This window comes from Thermobia domestica, chromosome 15 (genome assembly GCF_964235325.1).
Source record: "Thermobia domestica chromosome 15, izTheDome1.hap1.1, whole genome shotgun sequence".
NCBI classification, from domain to species: Eukaryota; Metazoa; Arthropoda; class Insecta; order Zygentoma; family Lepismatidae; genus Thermobia; species Thermobia domestica.
This window is the reverse complement of record NC_137468.1, coordinates 82406649-82430082: the sequence shown is the minus strand read 5'-3', so window position 1 is coordinate 82430082 and position 23434 is coordinate 82406649. Positions and strand designations below refer to the sequence as shown.

Genomic DNA, 23434 nt, shown 5'->3' with positions numbered 1-23434 from the left:
GAACATCTCTGCACTTCACAACAAAAATATCTCTACTTTAGTATCAAATAAGATACTCGTGGTGGTTGCAATGAGCACTTTCAGGCCCATTGCTAATTATATATATATATATATATATATATATATATATATATATATATATATATATATATATATATTGAAGGTATATAATATTCATATTTTTCTTTGATTATTAATACATATATAATTAGGGTAAGGAACCAGCGCTGGTAAAATTATTATAGATTGGTATTTTTGTCTACTAATCTTTATATAAATTTATATATTTCATGTGTGCATTTATGTATTGTTTAATGTATATATATATATATGTTAATCTTTAAAGTTATTCTTTTCAGTTTAAAAAAAAAAAATCCAAGTAAGGCAAAAGTTTAGTAGCTAGCTAGCTCATTTGGAAACACTGCTAAGCTCAGTGACAGTTTCTTCTCGTCGTAGCGGAGAGGGGGGAAGCTGTTAAATCGTATATAAGTAAGAAGGGAAATGGCAGGAGGGAGGCAGAATTTGGATTCTTTTGATAGAGTCTAGACGGAATTTCTTGCGGGAGGAGCTTCCGTGCTCCTTGGGTCTCTTTTTGCTTCACAACTTTTCTTTTTAAGTCAGAGCAGGGGTACAGAGATGGCTATGTATAGGGTCAACCTTTAGACTTGTTAAGCGGAATACGAATCAGAATATTTGAGTTCTGGTTGTATGTCCATGGGTATAGTCTTAGGATAGGTTCGATTCCCGGATAGGAATATTTAAAGAAATGAAATTTAGCAGGGATCTTTAGATCTATTGTTACAACGTTCCTTCCGAACGCTGTCTGTTTTCAGAAATTTTCTTTATTTTGATTTTAGGGAAGGCTGTTGCTATGGCAACCGAGCCGGATGAGTAATATATACTTTTTTTTTCGTTAGTTGCATTTGACTAGCCGATTAGATTTTCACAGCTGATTCCTCACATAAGGGGATGGTAGGCTGTTGTTTGTTTAGATTTTTTATTCCTACTACCGAGCCTGAGTGAAGGTGCTTTATTCCTAAATGAATGAATTTTCCCTTTCCCTTTACCTTATTAAAGACTGTTAGCTAGCTATTTCCTTAAGGGTTGTCCAGTAAAGGGCGATTCCTGAATTAGGGACTTAGGCCAGACAGTTCTCAGAATGTTGGGTCTGTCTTTAGAGTATGTGAGGTTCATGATGGCTTGTACGAGGACGCATGTTCAGAACCTCTCTTAAGGAATTTTAGACAAATTTTAAAGGAAGCTTCATGTTTGGAGCGAACTGTTATTTAAGGTTTTAAATAGGTAGGGACCACTGGGTCTAGAGGTGTACCTGAACGATTTTTTTTTTTTTTTTGATTAGAGAAATCATTTTCATTAAGGAAAATTAATCTCAGAGAACATTTTTTTTTTTTTTTTTGCATTTTTAATAAACTAGTCTACTTGAAAAAGTCTGATTGATATAAAATTCCCTGAACCTTGGGTATTGATATTAAGTTTATTGTTTGCTAGTTACCTAGATGATTAGTAAACAAATTTATTTATATTATGTGAGTGTCCCAGTAATTAAGCTTCAGGTTTGGAAGCGTAGTATAAGATAGTAGAGGGAACATACTTTATCATATACGTGCTATATAGGGCACATCACATGGTGAATATAGGAAGCAATAGCAACCAACGTTTCTTTCAATGTTATATAAAATTTCCTATCGGTATCGTGGAATGATACATTTTAAAAATAAAGTAAATGACACTTTTGGATATTGCGGAATAAAGCATTTTAAAAGCAAAGTGCGTAACACTTCTGGACATTATGGAATTAAGCATTTAAAAATAAACTACATAATACTTGAGGATATTTTGGAAGTAAGCATTTTAAAAATAAAGTAAATGACTAGCAGAAATATATTTCTTAAGAACGTACGTAAAAAATAAAGTGCATGGCATGATTTCTGTACTTGTAATCTGATCTAATCTTTACTTCTACCGTATCTAATGCATGCATGTATGTAAAAATTTGACATTATAAAAACATTATCTATTTCTGTTTTGAAGTCTGTGATAACCGTTGTCAAAAATTTCTTCGTCTAATTACTTTACCATACTTCAGTTTCACCATTAGGTCATCTAATGCAAAACTACTTCGAAAAACGTTGAACACATTGCATGATACGAGGTATGTCCAAAATTTTCTGACCTTATTCTGAAATATCACGCTACTGATAATAAGCCATTCATGATATATAGTGCCATCTATGGAAGAAATTATGTGTCAGTTTCAACTGTCTAGCTGCGTTAGTTCATTAAAATCAATCATTTGAATCAGTAGCTGTGAGTTGAACTCGCATACTGCAATGCTACAATTCTCCAGTTCACATGGCTCTCGTTCCCAAGGCAGCGGTGAAAGACTGTGGCATCAGCATCAGCACTCACCATATTTCCCAGATTTAGCCTTGTCTTGGCAACGACAGCTATGTGGACTGGAGGATTGTCATGCAATATGCGAGCTTAACGCACAGTAACTAATTCAAATGTCTACTTCCAACGAACTAACGGACCTGAATCAGTGGTATCAACCTGGAGCTTTATAAAATCCCATCTCGAAAGGCAAAAATTCCCATTTTGCTCTTAGATTTCTCACGCGCTTCACTAATTACAAAAATTTAAAAATTGTTAAAACTACTATAAGTCAGTTACATTTTTAATATTTCAGTGAATTATTCGTTATTTCCGATCTTCTAAATTTCTAATAAATATTTTTCTTAATTAAAAGGGACAATTGAAATCGGTTGATGAAAACAAGCACAGTTTGTTGTTAGAATTTAGAATTCCCATCACGCTTTAGTGCCATAATGTTCTACTGAATATAATGAAATTAGATAATCTTTATTCTGCAATTATTCCGTGATTGACGTTTCAGAAATTTACTGCTTTTCGTTTGGCAATTTACTTTACGGGCGCGACTCGCTGATTGCAATGACTCATTATGTAAAACTTTCACTAGGCAGCTAGCTATACAAACATTGCAGTGACGATTGTCCGGGTATTGCCCAGTGGGGATCCAGAAATGGGGCGCGGGGCTTGCGGGCCCCTCCATGAGGAGTAAAATATATAAATTAGTCCCTAATGAAGCACTTGTTCAAAGACTGTGGGGGGAAAAATGTTTTAAAATTTCTCTCAAAATGAAGATTCTGACTGCTTTCTCCACTCATTGCAGATAATATATGCATTTCCAGTTCATAGTAATCCTGGATTCTCTCGTGTTGAACAACATGGCTTTCCTCAATGCTGTCTCCACAATGTCGGAGATAAATACGTATTATGAACCACTGCAATCCACAGTTTTAGTTAGTGAACCAAATATCAAAAAATGTCTCAAGTTTATTTTTCAGACCCCCTCAAAAATTCCTGGATCCGTCCCCGATATCGGCTGTTGCCAATTAACTGCTAATAGTCATAGCGTATCTTTTGAAATGTTTTAAAACGTTCTTTGTACAAGGAACAATTTTCCGTATTATTTTTTTCACCCTTGCGCCCTCTTACTGTGCGCCCTGGAGCAACTGCTCCACTTGCTCCATTTGTAATTACGCCACTGGTTGGCGTCAATGAAATAAATACGTGAAAAATCTTATATGTGCTGTGGTTTTCCACGAAAATTCTCTACATTCCTATTAAAGAAATGGTCAAAAAAAAAAAAAAAACATAAAATGGCACTTTCCCCACGAGTTGGCCTCACTGACCTGAATATTTGAAACTGATACATTATATCATTGAGAGATGTCACTACATGCTATGAACAATTTATTACCAGTGATGTGATATTTAAACATCAGCCCAACACCCTCGAATGACACTTACAAACTCATTATTTGAGATTTTCTCTCCGATTTGAAAATCCTGAGTAACCACTTTACTCTCTTTAAAAGACCAGATCTGTAAATGATGGGTGACCAAATTACAACCCTACATCCCTGTCAATTTTTACGTGAAGAATCTTGAACATGTCCCGCCAACTTAATATAAATGTTTCTACATTTTATATTCAATGATTCTAGGGTTAGAACTCTCTATCAATAAATTGCTTAGTTATAACACCATCTGACACACATTTTGTTCCTGGTAAGTGAATATTATTTCCTGCAAGCTTATGTTGAGGATTTTTTTTTATATGATAAATTAATGTTAAAGTTTGCTTTTGTGTTATGGAGAAGGAATATTCTAAATTGAATCTTGCTTATATAATATATGCAAAGACATGAGATAAAAAAAAAATAAACAAAAAGTTGTGAATGTACTTATATTCTAACACAGATATGAAAACACGAGACAAAAACTTAGAAATGAGCTGTTTTTCTACAGTTGCCTCTATAATGCGGATCGCTTTCACGTATGAGGCCGCAAATATAGTCTCCTATCATAAGTTCATTATACATTCCAAAATTACATACACTCCAAAAGTTGCGGCCCCTCATCAAACCTCTGTTCCCATTATCACTTTTTACTTTTCCCGTCAATTTTCAAACTTATGCAGGTGTCCAAGGACTTTTGACTCAGACTGTATGTTCCTTGATAGTTGTTCGAAGATGCGAATATCCTGATGGGAGCGTACTCCTTGCTTCTCAGAATATGCTCCCATGTTACCTTTAAATTTATCCAGATGAGCATGAAGAATGTGTAGCTTTAGCGACATCCTACAACCCATCTTGCCGTAGTTTATCACCAGAGTATCAATGAGAGTTTCATAATTTTCAGCTCTGTGGTTCAATAAAAAGTCACGAACCATAGCTACGAAACTGTCCCACCCGTCTTTCTCAACATTCCTAAGCTTCTTTGGGAACTCCTAGCACTGCATAATTTTCTTGATTTGGGGTCCAGCAAAAACATCAGCTTTGACCTTTGCTTCGTACAGCCTGGGGAAAAGGTCTCGGAAGATACTTGAAAGCTTCTGAGTGTTTATCAAGAGCTATTACAAATTCCTTTATGAGACCCAATTTAAGGTGTAATGGTGGGATTAGCACTAACTTGGGATCTACTATCGGTTTACACTTGACATTCTGCTTCCCCGTTGTGCTCTGTCCATGGTGGCCAGTGTTTCTTGATGTAATGTGATGTTGTATCTCTGTTGTCCCAAAGACACATATAGTAGGGGGAATTTGGTGAAGCCACTTTGAAGACCCATCGAGAATGCTACCATTTTGAAATCTCCAATCAACTCCCATGCATACTCGTCATAATGCAAGGTTTCTAGCAACATCTTGATGGTTTCGTATTCTTGTTTCAGTTACACTGAATGAGTTAGAGAAAGAGAGGGATACTTGTTCCCCTTATGTAACAGACAGCTCTGAGGCTTTTAGATGAGCAGTCAATGAAGATCCGCCACTCACTTCATCATGTTTCCTTGAATGAGTTAGACCTGACACGTCGTGACAGAAACACAGTCAATCTCGATGAGTGAAGAAATTTGAAAATATGTGGTAGCGCTTCCTATGACTAGTGACTTGCATATTTTCATCTAACAAGTCTCTTTCCTTGAGTCTAGATGTCAGAAATTCTTCGTTTGATTTTGTCAGACCTAGATCTTTACACAAATCATCAATGTCCTGCTGTTTAGGATAATATGGATTTCTCTCACCTAATAATTTGTATAAAGGCCACCTATTTCTTCGATATCACTCTCTTCGAAACAACTGTTCTCTCCTACAGACAGCTGCGTTTTCAGAGGTGGTTTGAGCACAGTAAGCTCCGGACAGTGTGATACAGGGGCGATTGATGATGGAATGTTTGGATATACGATAGGAGAAGCATTCTTACCAGATCGTCGTTTAGAAAGTTTTTTTGTAGCAACGGTTTTCGGTGTATGTAAGGACTTTCTACATAGTAAAAAATTCTGGACATGAAATAATTATAATAATTTATTACTTTTCTTTATATTTTTCTTCGCATTTTTACTCATTTTAGCAAGTTTTTATTAGCGCCATCTGTTGTTCACTTCATGAGCTTCGTCATTTCTTGCGAAACTGAGTGTCGACGTGTTACAGACATTTTTCAGGGTAAAAACATCAAAAGCAAACTTTGAATGGAATATCAGGTGTTTCGCAATTAATTTCGTCATAAGGAATTGGGAAATTATAATTTTGTCCCGGGAACAAGTAAAAGTTGAAATTTTGTTACATAACTAACTAACTAACTCTATGGCCTATGGAACCCGGAGGTTTAATGCCGCGTTCACAAAAGCTCTCCACTGACTTCTATCCTTAGCTAACTGCATCCAGTTTCTACTTGGTATTCCAATCTCTGCGAGATCCATCTTAATATTGTCCTCCCATCTGCGCCTAGGTCTTCCTAATGGTCGTTTTCCGATTGGTCTTCCAGTCAAGACTTTGAAAGCGTTTCTACTTTCTTCCATCCTAGCTACATGACCCGCCCACCTAAGCCTCCTAGACTTAACGACCCTAACAACGTTAGGTAGACCATATAAATGTTGGGAAATTTTGTTACATACTGTAATTAATTCAGTTTACCAACAACTCAACTGTTTCATAAATAATTGTAATGATTTTGTGTTAAGAAGACGATATGGATGAAAACCACGACAGGCAGCTAAAATCGAATTGCGCACACTTTTCCGGTTTTATCAGTTTTATCTGATAAGCCACTGGCAAGCTATCATAATGCAGAGGATTGAACACAAAAAATGAAGCGATGTTGTCAGATGGAAAGTTGTTTTTTTTTTTTCACTTCTCTTGGGTTTGCTTGTGTGTGTGTGGCTTCATTCAAAGGTAAGAATTGACTACTTTTAATTTATTAGAGGCTGAATCTGATTGGTGGATTGCAAGGATAGCAAAATCAACTTTTAATTAGCGAATGAACCTGATTTGTGGACTAGAATGTAATGTCGGCGTACCTCCGTTTCTTAATAATTTAGTAATTGACGCTGCTATGTCAGAGCTTATACATTACATATTTTTATTCATGTATAGCATTACAATAATAACACTGAATTGTACGACTAGATGTAGTATTTTTGGTGTCAGCTATTTTCAGTATGTAATAAAGTTTATTATTATTGTGTGTATTTATTTATAGTATGTATTTGCTACACATTTTCAATAGTAGATACTATTTGAGCCAAGAAAGATGTTCCTTAGTACATAAAAACTATATTAACGGCGTCAACTTTAATCTATTATATGTTCTGACTTGTATTTGTTATACTTAGATATAACAGAAAGCTTACCCAGTAGAAAGTCGGTCTTTTTAGTATCAATTTCATCAAACTGTCCTTTGTTCCAAACATATTTGGCTTGCAAATTCCTCTTCTTTTTGTCTCTGACCCAGTCGTCTATGAGATTACGACCATCCATGCGACGTCCTTGCTCGTGTTGGAGTTCGGGATCTCTGCTCTCCCGTGGGAGCCAATGTCTACGTCCGCCACCCAGGAGAACCTACAAAGAGATGATGAAATTTTCAGAAACCATACTCTATACTCCAGTCGTACTTTCTGTCTCTCCAGACTCTGTCTCTGTCACAAAACACACTTATACGCGGTGCTTATGAGTAAGTTTGTTTATCCCCAAAGACAAATAAACCGTCATCTCTCCGCTACCTTTATAGATGTGCATATACAGTAACTGGCATATTCCAGCAGAATTATTTATTTCATTTTCTCATAACTTTATACGTCATAAACAAAAACAAGTGACTGTCCTACCAATGAATGATTTGCCAGAAGACGGCGTGATCTACGGAAGAGCTTAAAGGTGAAAAATAGATCTTGACTAGCAGCGTTCACCCCGCTTCGCTGGGGTCACCCCGGAACGCAATAAACTTTGTTACTTAGATAATTTTTACTTTTTCGCTTTCAAGTGATATGATAAAAACCATAGAAGATTGGAGTAAATGTTAACATTATATCGCCTGTCATTTATGTTAACCCGCCGAGTGACACGGTCATGTGGGTTGCATATAAATACGGTTAGATTTAGCTATGATGAGCTAACAAAGGATTTGTACGTTATGGACACTTGAATGGTCAATTATCTCAAGACACTGGTAATTGAAAATTAAAGTGATATGATAAAAACCATCTAGGGTCCAAATCTTAATAACCCCCCAAAAATGAAAGAAATTGGTTCAGCCGTATTAGCGTGATGAGCTAACAAAGGATTTGTACGTTCTCTTTTATATATATAGATTTATGTTTGCCTAATTTATTTTTAATAGAAATATCGTATAATTTCCGTTCACCTTAATATTAATGTTACTGTTATTTCAATTTTGTTTTTAACTTCTCAAAACATCTAACTCCTTAAATACCGATCTCTGCTTATAGTAAACACCTCATAATAAATATTAAACTAAACAATAATAAGCGCCAACTTTAATATCACTTACTGTATATATTTTTCAGTAATAGGCCTACACATAGTTAGCTCTTATTCTTCGAAATAAGAAACTCCTAACTACAGACTAGACTGGATGTTCAGATAGTAAAACTGTGGTAAACAGTAGGGATAGCCAAAATTTCCCGGAATTGGATTCCGGAAACTAAAATTTCACTTTCTGGATTTCGGAAAATTCCGGATTTCGGAAAAATTTCAGATAAAAAAAACAGATTTCGGAAAAATCCGGAATTCGAAAAGATAACTTTTTAAAATTCCGGAATTCAGAAAAATTCCGGAATTCGAAAATATTCCAAATTTTTTTCGAATTCCGGATTTTTCCCGATTTTAATTTACAGATTCCAGAATTGGCCATCCCTAGAAAATAAGTATTTATAATTCAAACAAGTACCAATGTTACATGTACACCACGTGTTGGAATTTGGTTTTTATGGTGTGATATTTTCTCAATATTGAAACTTGAGGTAGTACTAGATTTCTACCACTTCCTCGATTTTAGTAGAGAGATTAGAGTGGAGATGAAATATAATTTTGGGACGTTTAATTGATTATAGAAAACCACTTTTCACTACCTAATACCGTTTTTACTCTATGTAGATCAATATTAAAACCGGAAGTTGTAGTGGATTTCTATCACTTCCGGATTTAGTAGAGAGTTAAGGATGAAAGTGAAATACACTTTTGAGAAACTTCATTGGTTTCAGGAAACAGTTTCTCGCTATCTATACCGCTTGAGCTCTATGGTGTTCAATGTAAAAACCGGATATGGTTTATTTGTACCACTTCCGGTTTGAATACCATCTTCATCAACGAACTCTATTCCAAACTTTTGACCCTCTACAACCTCGCCAAGTTTGATGCTGATCCATCAAGTAATTCTTGAGATTTTTTTGTCTCCCGGATGGACGGATTCATGGGTAAATAAGGTAAATATACAGGGTGTTTCAAAACAACACCGACAACGTTTGGGAGGTGATTCCTTACACCAAGATAAGAAAAAAAGTATAGACCAACTTGGGTGCACAAATGCTTCCTTTCGGAGTTATAGGATGCCGAAAACATGAAAAAATAAATTTTAAGGGTCCATAACTCGGAAACTATGGCACCTACTGTAGTCGGGTCAAGACTTCACTTAAGAACTAATATGTGCGCTATCCAAAAATACATGTTTCAGAATCCTGCAATAGTCTTGCAACAATTTTTATAGAGGGAGTTAGGCTACAGGCATATAATTTGAAGTACTCACCAACTACCTCTATAAAAATTGTTACGGAAGTACACTCATGTCCAAAATTATTGTCGCATGTCTATAAATATGCTGTTGTAGGAATATAATTTGATAACGAATTCGGCCGGTATTTCTTATAATGTTATTATGTGCATAATCGGCAAAGACATGTATGTGGTAAATTTCATGTCAAAAGAGCAGTACATAAGAACAATAAAACGAAAATAAAACTTTCTTGTCCATTTAGCAACATTGTGTTTTACTCATTCTAATTTTCGTATTTATAATTCTTTTCCTATGAAATTTACCGCAAATATATATTTTCGATTACACACATAATATCAGTATTGAAAGTACCCTGCAAAATAATTATCAAATTATATTCTTACAAGAAGACAGTTATAGATATGCGACAATAATTTTGGACATGAGTGTACCTTAGGATTCTGAAATTTGGATATTTGGATAGGGTACATACTACTTCCTAAGTGAAGTCATGACCCGACAACAGTAGGTCCCATAGTTTTGGAGCTATGGAGATTGAAAGTACATTTTTTTAATGTCTTCGGCAGCCTATAACTCCGAAAGGAAGTATATGTGCACCGAAGTTGGTCTATACTTTTCGTCTTATCTTGATATCAGGAATCACTTCCTATACTTTGTCGGTGTTGTTTCGAAACACCCTGTATAAAGAAGTTGGTTGGTAAATCAAATTCCTTTGAAACAGTCAGCAAAATAGACATTAAACTCTACGTAATTCAAAATAATGAAGATAAATATTCAATTAAATTAAGACATGCTTAGTTTTCAAATACTCTAGTAGCAGGCAATACCTTATTATAAAGAAGCAAGAAATCCTTATATGTGATATAAGAAACAAATTATTTTCAGCGATTTTCACTTCATACAACACTCTATGAAGTGTTATAGCTCTTTACACGCACTAGTTTGAAGGCAGAATTCTTGATCTGTTTTGAATGAGTAAATAAATTATTGAGTATCTTTTAATTTAATGTGTCATCAATTGCGATTTTACATGATTGCGAAGTATTTTTTTTTCTAATATCAACTTGATAAGTATGTCGTGTCTTTCGATCATCCAACACATCTTTTTTTATATCTAAAACAATATTTCTATTTTAAGTAATGTAATCGGATGACACTCAAAGCATGTAAAGGGGCCGCGGTGGCTCAGTGGTAGAGCGTTCACCTCTGGTGCTTGGGGTCCCGGGTTCGATCCCAGCCCCCGCCAAGTGAACCTTGTGGTGGACAAACATCGTGTGCGTGGGTTTTCTCGGGGTTCTACCGTTTCCTCCCACTTTCTTCATTCCACCATTTCATTCATTACTCATCATCACCGTCCCCTTTAGCCTAACCGGCATAACCGTGGGACGTAAAACTCAAAGATTTCATTTCATTTTTTCAAAGCATGTAAAAATGCCGAATGATAAAGTTTCATCTTGGAGCAATTGTCTAATTCTCTTTAATTTGTTTTTGTAATTAAGACCTTGTTAGTTGCAATAACTCGCTCATATTTCTTGTGATGAAATTCTTTTCGTATAACAGGAGATGATTGACACTGGCGTACTACTACTGGAATGGAAATCAACATCGAAAAATCGAAAGTCGTGAGTTTATCCTGTGGCAGAGAAGATAACGGTTCTAGCCTCGTTAGGAAAACCAATTGGATTAGACACACCTTGCGAAGAAATTGTCTTCTTCATACCGCCATGGAAGGAAAGATGGAAGGAAAAAAAACGAGGAATAGGAAGAAAAGAACATAACTGATCGATGAATTGAAAAATAGAAGAAAATATTGGGAAAATCGAAAAAAAACGTAGAAGAAACATTTCCAGACCCAAACCTAAATGGGGAAAAATCTCATTAGGCCCAGGACCTGCCAAAATAATAATAATAATAATAATAATAATAATAATAATAATAATAATAATAATAATAATAATAATAATAATAATAATAATAATAATAATAATAATAACGGGTGGAGCTAAACCCTGACTTGCACAAACTATGATTTTTAAGACATTTGATTTACCAAAACTCACACTACTTTATACTACAGGGTGGCCCAAAAGTAGGTATACATCCCTGCATTGAACAAGTATAATATTCAAGTTTATGGGTTTATTTGTTTCGGCTTTTCCGAGCTTAATATGTAAGTAAAAACACTTAGGAACAAATAATAAAGAAACTAAGTGTATCTGATGGATAACAATAAGAAATTATATAAAACGCAATGAGCTATCAGAATAGTACTGTAGACCTATTTTTGGGCCACCCTGTATTTACTCTGTCTGTGTCTTAGTCCGCCTGGGCGACAAAAAAATCTCAAGAAATCCTTGATGGATCACTATCAATTTTGGCCATAATTTAGATGGCCAACCATTTCCGGTTTTAGTATTTCTTACTAGAGAGTAAAACTGTAACAGATAGCGAAAAACTGTTTTCTACGATTGATTAATCGTTTCAAGAATACATTTTATCTCTATCCTTATCAGTTGCCATAACCAGAAGTTTGATGTTGATTTGTTTTGATTTTAGCGTTCCTTTGAACAGCAAGGCAATATGAGACGTGGACGCACAGCTTAACAGGGAATCCGAGCTACATAAACTTCTGCCAGAAATTGAATCCTGATTTGATCTCGCACGTCAAACGGGTCGCTTAGCCACGAGGGAGCTCAAAACTAGAAATAACATAAATTCATTATAACTTCAGGTATCAATATTGATCTTCCTAGAGCAAAAATAAGAAATAGCGAGAAGCGCGTTTTTGAAAGTGATTTAGTATTCTAAGAGTAGATACCACCTCCTATCTTAACCCTCTATTCAAACCGAAAGTGGTAAAAGTGAACCACTTCCGGCTTTAGCGTTGATCGCTATACAGTACAAGTAGTAATGGATAGCGAGAAGCTGTTTTTGAAATCGATTTAGCGTTCTAAGAATAGGTACAATCTTCTGCCTTAACCCTCTATAAAATCCGAAGGTGACAGAAATCAACCACTTCCGGTTTTAATGTTAATCGCTATAAAGTACAAATCGTAATAGACAGCGAGAAGCAGTTTTTTGGGGTAATCAATTAGGTTTCCCAAGAATATTTCCACATCCAATCTAATCTCTGTCTATTAAAACAGGAAGTGGTAGAAATCTACTACCAGTTCCGGTTCCAATATTAATTGGGAAAATATCACGCAATAGAAAACTTAATTCCTTCACCTGGTGTACACGTGACACTGCTACTTTGTAATGTTAGAGTATCTCATACATTATCATAAATGCTTCTATTTATGTATCTCTCACACTAAACAAATAAATAAACACTCAAACATCTCTCTCCTCTTTTATCAGTGGGTATCCTAGTAGGAGAGACAATTTGCAAACCGGTTTCTGGAAATGTACATTGCGACAAGCTTGCATCCGGCTTGATTGGAAAGCGTACAAGTATGCCGCAAGCTGGATTCCAGTAACGAAGTTACATGGGGGCAACTTTGCATTCAGTGTTCCATTCAAGCTTGTCGCAAGCGTTTTACACTAGCTGCAAGTCAATAGCCAATGAAAGGCCAGTGATACTATGACGCTTTGCGAAGGATCGATTAATAGTTTACTTGCAAGTATAACAAAAGGTAGATTCTATGAAAGCATGCTTTGAAAGGGCAAGCGTAGAAAGCCAAAAGCCAAGCACGCGCCAACTGGCCGAAAGCTTTCTTGCTACTTTGGTAGTTCTGTTGTACTTCCTCGTGGCTACGTACGAGGGTAACCGCAAATCATGGCAACTATTTGTTTTTTACGAAAATGGGAAGGAAGCAAGAAATTCTGAAATATTCAAATGAAAGGTTAGTATATACAGTGAAACTTGCTTAAACCGGAACTTGAATAAGACGGAAATCTGTCTATAGCGGACATTTTTCAAAGTCCCGGCAGCTCTTATGGGAATTCCTTTACAAATAGTTTCTGTAAAACGGAATCTTCCCTAACGCGGAAACGGAAAGCAACAATAGTCCCAGGGAACCTTTGAAACTTGCATAAAACGGAATCTCTTTTTCGCAGTGGAAGGCTGCAACAGGTTACCTTTCATCTCTCTTGTGCGTGTCTTATTTGGAGGTGAAGAGATCATTATGGAATGCCATTTACTAGAACAAGTGAACCCTCCTCCATTAGTTCTTACCTTTAAATAATGCATCACAAAATACCGCTAGAGATTTGACCTCGTTTTCCTATGACAATCTTTTGCTGTTCGCAAGCACTGAAGCAGATGATTGACAGGTTACTGTTCATGTACCATTTTTTCTATCTGCATTTGCTCTCAGTCCTCCACCTGTGAACTTCACCTGGTCTTAAAATAATGCTGGAGTCCACAAGTCTTTGTGTTGGTGGCTCTCCAAAATCTGAGAATCTTCATTTACAGCTGGTGCTTGCTCACGGTTCACTAAATTTGCCCCAAGCAAATGCATTTCAAGCATAATGACAGAAAGTTGTCATCAAAAACTAGAGGGGAATGGAGCGAGAGACAAGTACATTTCTACAGTGTTCTGAGTTTGTGTTCAGTGTCGTGTTTTTTCTTCTGTGGTTAAAACAAGCTGTTTTATAGTGTTTTAATTTTAGCCATTACACACAATGGCTAAAAGACACGTGACAATCACTTTGGATGAAAAGGTACAAATCATTGAATCCAAGGAAAAGGACAAAATTTCGGTGAAAGAAATCATGTGCCGTTTTAAGTGCGAAAAAATACAAATTTATGATGCACTTAAAAACAAGGACAAAATTCTGAAGTGCTGGATGGAAGGGAATGGCAATGCGAAGCGGGTAGGAAAAGTAACGGGCAACAAGAAAATAAACGAACTGGTATGGGAGTGGTTTGTAAGTGCCAAATCGAAAAACTTGCCAATTTCTTGTCCTATCTTACAAGCTCTTTCGATTGCCAGATGTTTGGGGAAAGTTGATTTTAAAGCATCGTCGTGGTGGTTGGACAGTTTTAAGTCTAGGCATAATGTTGTGTGGAGAGAAGTTTGTGGTGAGCCAAAAGATGTCGACCCGAAAACAATTGAAGAGTGGATCCCCAAGGTGCGTAAACTGACACAAAACTATGAACCAAAAGACATTTTTAATGGTGATGAAACTGGTTTATTCTTTCGGGCACTTCCGAGCAAGTCGTTGACATTGCGTGGGGAGAAATATACAAGGGGAAAATGTCGAAAGAAAAACTCACTGTATTTTTATGCGCGAACATGACAGGAGAAATGGAAAAGCCTCTTGTGATTGGGAAATCTGCAAAACCTCGTTGCTTTAAAAATTTTAATGTTAAATGTCTGCCAGTTGTGTGGCGAAACAACAACAGTGCTTTTATGACAAGTACCATTATGGAAGAATGGTTAAATTCTTTCAATGCGAAGATGAAGAAAGAAAATCGTCATGTTCTGTTATTCTTGGACAATGCCCCATGCCATCCCCATATAAAATTGTCCAACCTTACTATAGCTTGGTTTCCTGCGAATACTACAAGTGTGTCACAACCTATGGACCAAGGTGTAATTTTCACCTTTAAAAGTCACTACAGGCGATTAGTGCTGGAATCTCTAGTAAGTAACATGTCATCAAGCAATTCTGCAAGCCAGTTAGTGAAATCGGTGACTGTACTTGATGCTGTAAATTGGATTGCTGTTTCTGCTAAAAGAATTAGAAACGAAACCATAGCTAAATGTTTTATGAAAGCTGGGTTTACTGAAAATTCTTCTTCTGAAAGTTCTGACATAGCAGAAATAATGGAGACTGCTGAAGCCGTTAAACTCTTGTCAACAAAATGGACAACCAGATAGCAACTTATTCTATGATTGAATCGGCTGCGGATCTGTTGCATGGACCTGAAACTGAAGAAGAAAAGGACGACGATGTCACTGAAGTTGAAGAAATCAGAGAACCTAGAATTGGTTCTTTAAGAGAAGCTCTTCATTATGTTGAAGACCTCATTGAATTTGCGGCTGACTCAAATTATTCAGACCTCCTAGAACCATTCTATTCTGCCAGGGAAGTGTTACAAAAAAAAGTCTTGTCACGAAGAACAAAACAACTTACCTTGAAAGAAATGTGGCAAAAATGTAAATAAGTATATGGAGGGAAAAATGATGTTGGTAAACTGCAACTAAAAATAGTTTGTATAACTGTCTAAACTGCATCTTGAGTTTCAGTAGATTTTCTTGCATTTATTTGAAGTGTTCACACCATTTGAAGTGTTTTAGTGCTGAAAGAATATTAAGTGGTGTGTGTCCTAAAAACCACAAAAATACAGAATATTTTGCGCGCGCGTGTGTGTATGTATGTGTGTGTGTAGAGTATGAAAGACTCATTTTGGAGTTCCTGAGCAAATATAAAGGTAAACTATAAAATTATTTTCATCTGTCTTATTTTTGTAGCTATTTATTTTCTGATTTGTATAAAACGGAAATCTGTCCAAAACGGAAACAAAATTTGGACCCGTCGCTTTCCACTTTATACAAGTTTCACTGTATGCAAAAGTAACATAGGAATTTACACGAACATAGATATCCCCATCAGAATATAACACGAGAAAAATGAGTACAATGAATCGCTCGCTTCATACCTCGAATTACAACATTACAAACCATGACAAGCACAATTACAATTATGCATAAAGCCCAGTTTTGAAGTAGTCTCCCAAAGTATTCACTAGATGGCAGGATCATGACGCCACAGCAACAGAGCGTGTGCAGAATATCCTCGCAAAATGCCGATGGGAAGTATTCGAGCATCCACCCTAATCACCAGACTTATCGTCTTGCGATTTAAAGGAAAGCTTAAGATGTCATTGAATAAATACGATCGCGAACATTGTAAAGACATTGCCACAGCAGTGAGCCGTGAAATCAGAGTATTCACTCATGGTGGGACCACGAATATTCGATACCTTCCACACCGTTGGCAATATGGAGTGGATTCTTTGGGTGACTACTTCGAAGGACTCAAGATGTCTTTGGTAGATATGTGTTTATGGACTTTACGCATAATTGTAATTGCACATGAGCATACCTTGTAATTGCACATGTGATTACAATTACGTATAATTGTAATTGCAGATGTTCATACATATATCTCGCGAAACGAACCTCATCCGTTGTTTCGAATGTTATATTGTGATGGAGCCGCAGGCTTGTATCCAGGAGGGTCTAGGGGTGCCACTAACCCTAAATTTTTGCTGGCCCCCTAAAATTTTCACAGTAGGCTTGCAAATGAACTATAATATAATGATGAACTATAATATGGTCGGATCGGGCCTCCCTAACTTCAGCCGGGCTTCCCCTATATTTTTGGGCTAGCCACCGGCCTGTGGAGCCGGGATATGTATGTTCATCCAACTCCCTACACATTGAGAAAAAACGTAAGTGGCATACGTAAAAATGCAGATTATATGTGAGTTTTGGACTTAACGTACAGCAAACGTATAACTGAAAAAGTATATTTTATACATACGTATTTTCCGTATAAGTGTTCCGAATAAATGTACTTTCCGTACGAACAAAAGAACTGTATATAGGCGGTCAGGATTTCACATACAATTATACGTATGTAACATATAGCTGACATATGTAACATATATGTATGCTGATACAGTTCCCTATATGTAACATTTAGATAGGTACTAACCCTCCATTTGTATTTTTCAGAATTTCTTGCTTCGTCCTCATCTTCGTTAAAACAAATTGTCGCCATGACTTTTACGGTAACCCTCGTAGTTAGCATACACACCTTTGGCGCGGAAGACCTTGATTTGATTCCCGCTGAGAGCTCCTGAGTTTCAGACCCCAGTTAAGCTTTAGGTCCACGTCTCATATAACTTTCCTGCTGCAAAGAACGCTATACTTTAATCGAACCAAAAGCTAGTTCATGCTATAAATCCTCCATAGATTAATACGAGATTAATTTCTAAATAATAATTAATATATTATATTAAATTTCATAGTAAAATTGCCGATGTGCTAATTTCTCATATAGCTGATGAGAGAGACCCACATTGATTACATAAACTCCGTTGGTGTGTTTGTTTCTTGTAGAGAATTTATGTTGAAAATATATAGTAAAATAAGATATAAGAGAAAAAAATAAGTGGAAAGCTCAAACAACGCTAGCTTGGAATTCGCAGAGAGAGAATTTATAATGAAAGGAAAATTGGGTAAGTGGTCAATTATGGTAAGAGAACGTCCCACTAAAGTAATTAGATGCTTTAACAAGGAAGCTAGATTTGTTTGTATGCATCAAATGAAGAGGAATCCAGCAATTTCCAATGAGAAAGAAATATTCTATTTAATGTGAAAAATAAAGATGGAGTTGAAACTGAAGGCACCAAAATTTACTCTTCATCTTCAACAAGAGATTGAAATAAATGCATCATGAATAACTAAACAGACAAGTTAGAAAAGCTGATAAAATGACGAGTAGCAAATGAGGAATCAGTTCTTTCTAAAGAAAGAAGAAAGCTGGCTTGCCAGTGCATACATCAAAGAAATTTAGTTGGAGGAAAAGTACAAACAAGGTTTTCACAGCTAATGAAAGAAGAATGAGTGGTTCCAAATTGAACACTAGAGTCAATCGAGAGGATTCAATAGCAAAACGCGGCGTTGGAAATATTTTAACTTATTTTACTGATATTTGATTAAACGTTGACCACAACAAGTATGATTTTGTTAGTATGTAATCAAATAAGTATGAAAAGTAATATTATCTGTTGGTAGTATCCAATAGTGGTACATAGCATAGACAGGCATTTTTTTCTAACCGTCAGTAACGCTCACCCTCATTCGACTTCCTCACACGTACACTCACTCTCCTCACACTCAATCAACTCGTTCACGCTCACACTCACTCTCCCTCATACTCAAATATTGTTGGTGTCCTCACCCTCAATCAACTGGCTCACACTCACATTCATTCATCCTCACACTCAAATTTTCATGATGCCCTCACCCTCAATTACCTGGCTGACACTCACAGTCACTTACATTCACTCTTAAATATTGTTAATGTCCTCACTCTTACTCACCTCACCCTATTCTCCAAAAGGAAGACGAGTAAGGGTGAGGGCGGCCCTCTTGAGGGCAAAAATGAATGATGGTGCCCTTCTTTAGTTCATAGGCCTATGTTTGCAATTTATAATTCTTTCTTTAATATGATATTTATGTTTAATAAGTACTATTTGACACGCTGCCGTGTCGCGACAAAACGCTGTAACTTGAGTTACATCGTTTTGTGGCTATAAGCATTTTTGAATTTCCCGCCACCGATATTTATGTTCACCAGGCCCAGCATTGAGCTGAGTCAAATACTTTTGAAAATATACCAAAGAGAATTTCGATGTAAGTAGGAAATTAGCAGGTCTGTGGCGACTTTACGGCTCTTTTTCTCAAAACTGCTCCGCCAAAGTTTTGTCGCGACAGGGCAGCACGTGTATCAGATATCACAATTGCTGGATCATTTGTGTGAATAGTGTTTCAGTATTGATGCCGAAAGAGAAAGAGCAGTAATTGATAACAAGAAATAGCCGTTTATTTTAAAAATAGATTTCGCATCCCAAGTGTAGATTTGATCTTCATCCTTTATCCTGCTATTGAAACTGGAACTGATAATAAAAGTCCTCTCATTTCTGAATCCCTATAATATGAAAGTCTACTGTATTTACACAATGCGAAACAAAATTCATTTCTTACATCAATATTTTTCTCTCTCTTCCAGACATAAGAGACGACATCATATATCCCTATCACTTGACAATAATACTTCTGTAATAGTGTTTAAAAATACGATACATTTAAATAAACAATCTTTTCATGTTCATTTGATATTATTTGCTAAATTTTGTTTCGTGGGAACACGATTTCTACCATTTCGCATTCGTTCAAAAAGCTAACAGTATACAGCAAAAAATGAGGTGTTGAAACAACACAAAATGACTACTTTAGCGTGTTACTTGTGTGTCAATTCAACTCCTTACTACCTGAGAGAATTTGTATTGGTATTTATTGTTTGATATGAGCAATGCTTTGCGAAATATATTTTGCATTTATGGCAAATAACTAATAACATTATATGTTTTCTGTAATCGGTCACTGTGAATCATCTGACAACAGGTATACAGATAGCAATGCTTCCATCTATATTCTTTATCTGCTATTCTTGCGTCTTAGTACGTATGCACAGAAGATGGTAGAACTGTTGTCTGTGTAACTGTTCTCAGATGATTCACAGGTTTACAACATTATTATTGTGACCGATTACAGAAAACAAAGAACATTATTTGTTAGTTGGCATAAGTGCCAAAGATATTTCGCAAAGCTTTGCTCATATTAAACGATAAATACCAATGCAAATTCTCTCAGGTAGTAGCGAGTTATTTTTAATATGCTCGGAAGGCGAAGTGCTTGGTACTGAATTAACACACTAAAGTAGTAGTCATTTTGTGTTGTTTCAACACCTCATTTTTTACAGTGTAATAAAACGGAAAAAGTTACACCTCATCATTGTCCATAATGTTTGGGATTGCATGGCGCGACGTCTCTCCTGTGTGCAACCACAAATTCTAAACAAGCATTGGATAACATTTCTAAAGATATTCAATACCTGTATGTCTGTGTACATACATAGTACAGTACAGAATTACATTATAATTGTATACTCTGTTATAGACGATAATATTGCAGCTATAGAACACAACTATTAGATTTTCTTCAGCTCTATACGCCATAGTTTGTACATTTCTTTTGCTTTTCTCTGCAACAAACTGTTAAACAAATTTAAATTTGCATAGCAATTTTCACGTTTTGTACAGTATTTGTGCAGAGAAATAATAATAATAATAATAATAATAATAATAATAATAATAATAATAATAATAATAATAATAATAATAATAATAATAATAATAATAATAATAACATATTTTACTATTTTACGAAGCTCTCACCGCTATTCTAATGTACGTGGTTCCAAGTTCAATTCCTGTGAGAGAGTTTAAGAAAATGAACGCATTATGGTAGTTCTGATTCCACCTTAAACTATAGGTACACTTCTTATATAGCCTCGATGCTTAAAAGGGAAGCTAAACTTTGACAAACTATTTCATGCGAGCGTGAAACCCTAAAAATAACGCATATCACAATCAAGTATGATAATGAAAAATAAAGTAGACTAATAATAATGAAAATATACAATCTATATTATAAAATTGAAAGTGACTATGTTTGTGACTCTTAACCTCTTGAATCGACCGACCGATCTCGATCACATTTTTGACGTAGATGCAGTTCTGGCCTGGGAGTGTTTTTGGCTATTCACTTTGACGTTAGAACTTGGAGGAGGGGGAATTATAATAAAATAAATAAAACTTAATAACTCTTGAACAAAACAACCTATCTCGATCAAATTTTCAACATAGATGAGGTTCGAATCTGGGAAGTTTTTTATCATTTCATCTTGACGGTAGATCTTAGGGGAGGGGGAGAAGAGGGGAAATATATGAAAATGAATAAAACTTAATAACTCTCGATCAAACTTTCAATATAGATAAGGTTCTGGCCTGGGATGTTTTCGTTATTTCACTTTGACGGTGCAACGTAGGGGAGGGGGAGGAAAAGATATATTTAAAATATAAAAATAAAAGTGACTGTCTTTGTGACTTCATTACGCTTAAACTACCATACCGATCTTAACCAAATTTTGAACATAGATGAGGTTTGGATCTGGGGTGGTTTTTATATCACTTTTACGGTAGAAGTTAGGGGAGGGGGAGGAGAGATCTATAAAAATAAACTCAATAACTCTTCAACCACGCGACCGATCTCGATCAAATTTTCAACATATGAGAGGTTTGGGCCTGGGACGATATATATCTATTCGCTTTGACGATAGAACATAGGGGGAGGGGAGGGAGGAGTCAAAAATAAATAAAACTTAATAAGTCTCGAACCAAATGATCAATCTAGATCAAATTTTTAACATAGATGAGGTTCAGGCCTGAGATGTTTTTTATCGTTTCACTTTGACAGGAGAACTTAGGGGAGGAGAATAGGACGGGGAGCTATATAAAAATAAATAAAACTTAATAACTTTTGAACCCTGGACCGATTTCAATCAAATTTATAACCTAGATGAAGTTTAAACCTGAGATGGTTCTTGTCATATCACTTTGACGGTGTAACTTAAAGGCGGAGGAGGGGAAAGACATTTAAAAATGATCGATATTAGTGTCGAATCCATAGATTTCTGGGTCGCTGAGATGAATAGTGACACTTCTGATGCCGTTTAAATCTAAATTCAGCCCTGCAAGTTGGGGAAGGGGAGAGGGATATATATATATATATATATATATATATATATATATATATATATATATATATATATATATATATATATATATATATATATATATATATATATATATATATAATGATCGAAATGATCAATATCAGTGTCGAATTCATAGTTTCGGGATTGCTGAGATGAACAATGACACTTCCGATGGAGAGGGGAGAGGGATATATAAAAATCATCGAAAATGACCGATATCAAAGAGTGCTTTAGTAATAGTAAAAAGTGACTGACTAAGGAAACATATTACTATTTTTTCTTAATTTAACCCAGCGAAGCGGGTAATTGATGCTAGTACATATATATTGCATTGCTCTGTAGGCAGCGTCTAAATAATGTGTACGAATTTTAAAGACTTCAATTTTTTATTATAAAAAGAATGTCCTATAAAATGTTTACAAAGTTCTTGTAAGTCTTTTCTCCAAGTCTTTAAATGTTTTCAGTGTACAATAATTGCAAAGTTCCTCGGCAAGCGATGTGGTCTGGGAATAAACGATATTATTGTTTTAGCCCACAGCGGCCTCAGACTGAATCGGTTATACTTCGTAACTCATAGTAGCTCCGGGAGTAGGTATTACAGGATATCTCCGTCACTTATAGTAGCCCCAGGAGTAGTTATTAAAGGAAGTCTTCTTAGCCCATGGCGGCCTCGAGAGAAGGTTTTGGTAGGTAAGCAATCAGCAGTGGTCTGGTGACTACTTGGATCCGTCGTCGTATTTTATAGTCATTTTCTTGGAGGGAGGACCTGTGGAGAAGCTGCCGGCTTTCTTCGTAGTTCTCCGAATCATCTTTGTTTCTTCCTGGAGGTGAGTCATCTTCTTGCCGTCCGCCACTGTTTGCTTATAATTGTACAATAACGTGTTCGTAGTGAAAACATGTGGCTTGCAGTATGTATAGGTGTATGGATCCGATATATATATATATATATATATATATATATATATATATATATATATATATATATATATATATATATATATATATATATATATATATATATATATGGGGTGTTAATGAACTATACCGACAAACTTTAAGAGATAAATAAGAGAAAAAGTTCATATGGACCTGTGGCGAAAAGTGCATAGTTTCAGTGCTAGGGCTGTCCAAAATCGCAAAAAAGCCAAATTTCAAGAGGTCCTGTTTCGAATTCGAGACACTGTGGATGGTGATTCCTCATCACATAAAGGAAGTCACGCATACGCAATCCAATTTAAAAGTGCATATTCCATAATGTGCAATGGTGTACAGATATTCCTGCAGGATGAAATTCTCAGAATATTATTCAATAGATTTTTCAGATATACTCTGATTTCATGAAGGGTCCAAAGTAGAAAGAGGTAAGCCTTGACAACAAGTCGACATCCGAATGCTCGGAGGAAGTCGCAAGTGTTAGGAAAGCGGTAGCTCCATGTTT

At 35.8% G+C, this 23434-nt stretch overlaps 1 protein-coding gene across 1 annotated transcript in view; it reads right to left on the bottom strand.

The window, feature by feature from the left end:
* The window catches only part of LOC145671113 (alkaline phosphatase, tissue-nonspecific isozyme-like), a 524627-nt gene that overhangs the window by 97887 nt on the left and 403306 nt on the right, over positions 1–23434 (bottom strand). Inside the window, exon 5 of the mRNA XM_081739901.1 lies at positions 7235–7442. Coding sequence (XP_081596027.1) covers positions 7235–7442 — 208 coding nt within the window. The remainder of the gene's footprint in view (positions 1–7234; positions 7443–23434) is intronic.